General features: G+C 48.5%; 1 protein-coding gene across 1 annotated transcript; it reads left to right on the top strand.

The window, feature by feature from the left end:
• The first annotated feature begins 2,259 nt into the window (after nucleotides 1–2,259).
• Nucleotides 2,260–3,238, top strand: LOC127211371 (glucosamine-6-phosphate isomerase 1-like). The gene has a single exon (XM_051171212.1). The coding sequence runs from the start codon at nucleotides 2,316–2,318 to the stop codon at nucleotides 3,165–3,167; it is 852 nt and encodes a 283-aa protein (XP_051027169.1). The 5' UTR covers nucleotides 2,260–2,315; the 3' UTR covers nucleotides 3,168–3,238.
• The last annotated feature ends 880 nt before the right edge of the window (nucleotides 3,239–4,118 follow it).

The following is a 4,118-nucleotide window of genomic DNA, read 5'->3' as shown; positions in this document are numbered from 1 at the left end:
ACATCCTTGTCCTCATTTTTTCCCCTTAAACCACTCAACATTTCCAAATTCCTGTCATCTTTTGGCAGGCTGGCCGGATAACTTACTTTGGATACTTTTTTTTTTTTTTTTTTTTTTTTTTTTTTGAAACAGAGTTTCTCTGTGTAGTCTTGGCTGTCCTGAATTCACTTTGTAGACCAGGCTAGCCTCGAACTCAACAGCAATCCACCTGCCTCTGCCTCCCAAGTGCTGAGATTAAAGGCGTGAGCCACCATGCCCAACTACTTTGGATACTTTTAAGAGCATAGGGAGGAAGAACACTCAGTTATTAAGTTAGAATTTACAGATGTGGCCAGGCAGTGGTGGCACACGCCTTTAACCCCAGCACTCAGGAGGCAGAGGCAGGCGGATTTCTGAGTTAAGAGTCAGCCTGGTGCAGGCAGATCGCTGTGAGTTCGAGGCCAGCCTGGTCTACAAAGTGAGTCTAGGACAGCCAAGGCTAACATAGAGAGACCCTGTCTCAAAAAACCGAAGAACAAAAAAACAACCTCCCCAAAAAACAACAAAAATAAACAAAACCAAAACCAAAACAATAGAGTCAGCCTAGCCTACAAAGTGAATCCCAGGACAGCCAGGGCTACACAGAGAAACCCTGTTTTGAAAACAAAACAAAAAACAGCCAACTAAACAAACAAACAAAAAACCAATTTACAGATGTTAACAGGGAGCAGCAATGCATGCCGGTCATCATCTCCTGGCTACAGCAGACTCCTCCTACCCTGGGACTTACTGTCATGGTATTCTTTTCGGGACTCCACTCTCCCCTATGTTGCCACTGTCAACCCCTCTTACCTTGTATATTTGCTTTCTAGATCACCTCTTTTATGAACTTCCCATTGCTGTGCGAGGCTAGACTTTCCAGGTTCCTTCAGATTAGTTGGTCAGTTGGCAGACTGACTACTCTGTCTTCTCATTCTTTCTTTCTTTCTTTTTTCTTTTCTTTTCTTTTCTTTTTTTTTCTTTTTTTTTTTTTTTTTTTTTTTTTTGGTTTTTCAAGACAGGGTTTCTCTGTGTAGCCTTGGCCATCCTGGACTCACTTTGTAGCCCAGGCTGGCCTCGAACTCACAGCGATCCGCCTGCCTCTGCCTCCCGAGTGCTGGGATTAAAGGCGTGCGCCACCACGCCCGGCTTTCTCAGCCTTTCTTGAGCATCAGCATCATGCCAGACCACAGGTGAAGTGACAAGGACAAGAAATAGGGAGGGGAGGCATGGCCTGACAGACAAGAAGACCATACTTTAGAAGGGGATTTAGCTCTGTTAAGCCCATCACCACAGCACAGTGCACTAGGCACAAACACACGGAGGCGGCGGGGTCTTTGGTACAGCGGTGATGTGAACAAGGACTTGTCACCTCTGTTCGGGTAGTCTTAGGAAGCTTTAGAGAAAGAAGGATGACGCCAACTTGCTGCTGAATTAATTAAAAAATACTTTATCGCCTACTATTTCCCCAGATACTAAGCTATGTGCCAGGTATGGGCCGATGATCAAGGCAGGGGTGGCCATGTCCTCTTGGAGTTTGCAGACTCCTGGAGAAGGGAGACGGTTTAAAGGCAGGGAGGGTTCTGAAGGAGAATTATATGCAACACACACACACACACACACACACACACACACACACACATGCACGCACGCACGCACGAACCTAACTCTACCTCTACTCCAGAACAGTTAAGCCGAAGCTCAAGATGATAAGTTAGCGTAGCTAGCTGATGGGTAGAGATTGACAGGAGAGGGAAAAACAGGAAGATCCTGAGGGGAGAGGTAAAGCGATACATAGCAAGAGACTAAGAGGAGAAAAAACGTGACTGCGGAGGGGAGAGGAGCGTGCAAAGGACAAGGAACAAAGTGGAAATGTAGGTACAGGTGACAGCACGCAAGGCCTCGGAGGCCATGTTAAAGACTCAGGACTTTATCCCAAATCAACAGACAGCCATAATTTAACCTCTGAGGTTGATGCAAACATCTGCTCTTTCTATTATTATTATTATTATTATTATTATTATTATTATTATTATTATTATTATTATTATTTTGGTTTTTTGAGACAGGGTTTCTCTGTGTAGCCTTGGCTGTCCTGGACCTGCTTTGTAGACCAGGCTGGCCTCGAACTCACAGCGATCCACCCGCCTCTGCCTCCCGAGTGCTGGGATTATAGGTGTGCGCCACCATGCCCGGCTTCTATTATTTTTAATTATTGAAAAAAAAAATCTTTTGGCACGCCGACCCGGCCACCAGTACTGTAGCCGCTGCAGCCGGGGGGAAGCGTGTGCGACGAAATGAAGCTCATCATCCTGGAACACTATTCACAGGCCAGAGAGTGGGCAGCCAAGGACATTAGGAACCGCAACATCCAATTTAACCCAGGGCCTGACAAGTACTTCACCCTGGGGCTCCCCACCGGGAGCACCCCACTTGGCTGCTACCAGAAGCTGATCGAATACTATAAGAATGGGGACCTGTCCTTTAAATACGTGAAAACCTTCAACATGGACGAGTACGTGGGCCTTCCTCGAGAACATCCAGAGAGCTACCATTCCTTCATGCGGAACAATTTCTTCAAGCACATTGACATCCGCCCTGAAAACACCCACATTCTGGATGGGAATGCGGCTGACCTGCAGGCTGAGTGCGACGCCTTTGAGGAGAAGATCCAGGCTGCGGGCGGGATTGAACTCTTTGTTGGAGGCATTGGCCCCGATGGACACATTGCCTTCAATGAGCCGGGCTCCAGTCTGGTGTCCAGGACCCGGGTGAAGACTCTGGCCATGGACACCATCCTGGCCAACGCTAGGTTCTTTGATGGAGATCTCGCCAAGGTGCCCGCCATGGCCCTAACCGTGGGTGTAGGCACTGTCATGGACGCTAAAGAGGTGATGATCCCCATCACAGGTGCTCACAAGGCTTTCGCTCTGTACAAAGCCATCGAGGAAGGCGTGAACCATATGTGGACTGTGTCGGCCTTCCAGCAGCATCCCCGAACCGTGTTTGTATGTGACGAGGATGGTACCCTGGAGCTCAAAGTGAAGACAGTCAAGTATTTCAAAGGTTTAATGCTCGTTCACAACAAGTTGGTGGACCGCCCTGTACAGTATCAAGGAGAAGGAAATTCAGAAGAGCCAGTCTGCTAAGAAGCCATACAGTGACTAGCCTGTGCTGGGCGTGGCACTGAGTACCTCAGAGGGACAGGCAGGTCTTTCTGGAAACTGTAGGAGAGTAGAATTACTTTTCAGTCCACTGTGGTTGCTGCAGATCCTGGGCTGGGCACATCTGTCTGGGGACTTTAGCTATGGGGAGTACTGTAACTTTGCCCCTCCTCCTTCAGTGCTGGGGGTTGAACATGGAGCCTTGTACATGCCAGGCAAGTGCTTGACTAACTGAGCTATGTTCCCAACCTTCTGCCCCTTTTTCATGATTTTTTTGGTAACTATCAAGAGAAGATCTCTGTCATTGCCTGTCATTATACCCAAGTGAGGACTTTCCTTTCTGCCCCCACGCACATGGGCAGCACACTCCCGTCAGGAAGTCCTACCTGAAAGTGCATTCTCAGGTGGCCTGTGCACTTCGGACATAGCCTTTTTGGAGCCTTGAGAGGCCCTCTTGTGCAGGGCTGCCCGTGAGAATCTTTGTGAAAGAACGCACATCCGGAACCTGAATAAAGCACAAGGAAGCAGCCCTACCTGCTTGAACCAAGCAGGGGGGAAGCCTGTCCCTTTCCCGCTGAATGGATACTCTTGCGCTGCTGTCAACAGCTAGCCATCCTGTAAGCAGGCTTTCTGGGTAGGATTTGACATGGTGGCTAAGGTGACTTTCCAAAGGCCAACCGTGTCTTGTTTTCTCTCAAGATTCCAACAAGAGAAAAGAGGAAGCCCTATTCCCATCAAAGCAGTTTTTCTCACTGCATTCTTTGTTGTTTTGGTTTTTTTTTCTGGGACAGGGTTTCTTTGTAGACCAGGCTGGCCTCGAACTCACAGAGATCTGCCTGCCTCTGCCTCCCAGGTGCTGGGACTGAAAGCATGAGCCACCACTGCCTGGCCTTTCACCACATTCTTACACACTCCCTAGTGAGGAGGTCCACTCAG

The sequence above is a fragment of the Acomys russatus genome, chromosome 29, assembly GCF_903995435.1.
Source record: "Acomys russatus chromosome 29, mAcoRus1.1, whole genome shotgun sequence".
Classification (NCBI taxonomy): Eukaryota; Metazoa; Chordata; class Mammalia; order Rodentia; family Muridae; genus Acomys; species Acomys russatus.
The sequence above is the reverse complement of the archived record's forward strand: the minus strand, read 5'-3'. Positions and strand labels throughout refer to the sequence as shown.

Excerpts from the sequence above, each read along its gene's own strand:
- LOC127211371 (XM_051171212.1), top strand. The coding sequence starts at position 2,316 with ATGAAGCTCATCATCCTGGAACACTATTCACAGGCCAGAGAGTGGGCA.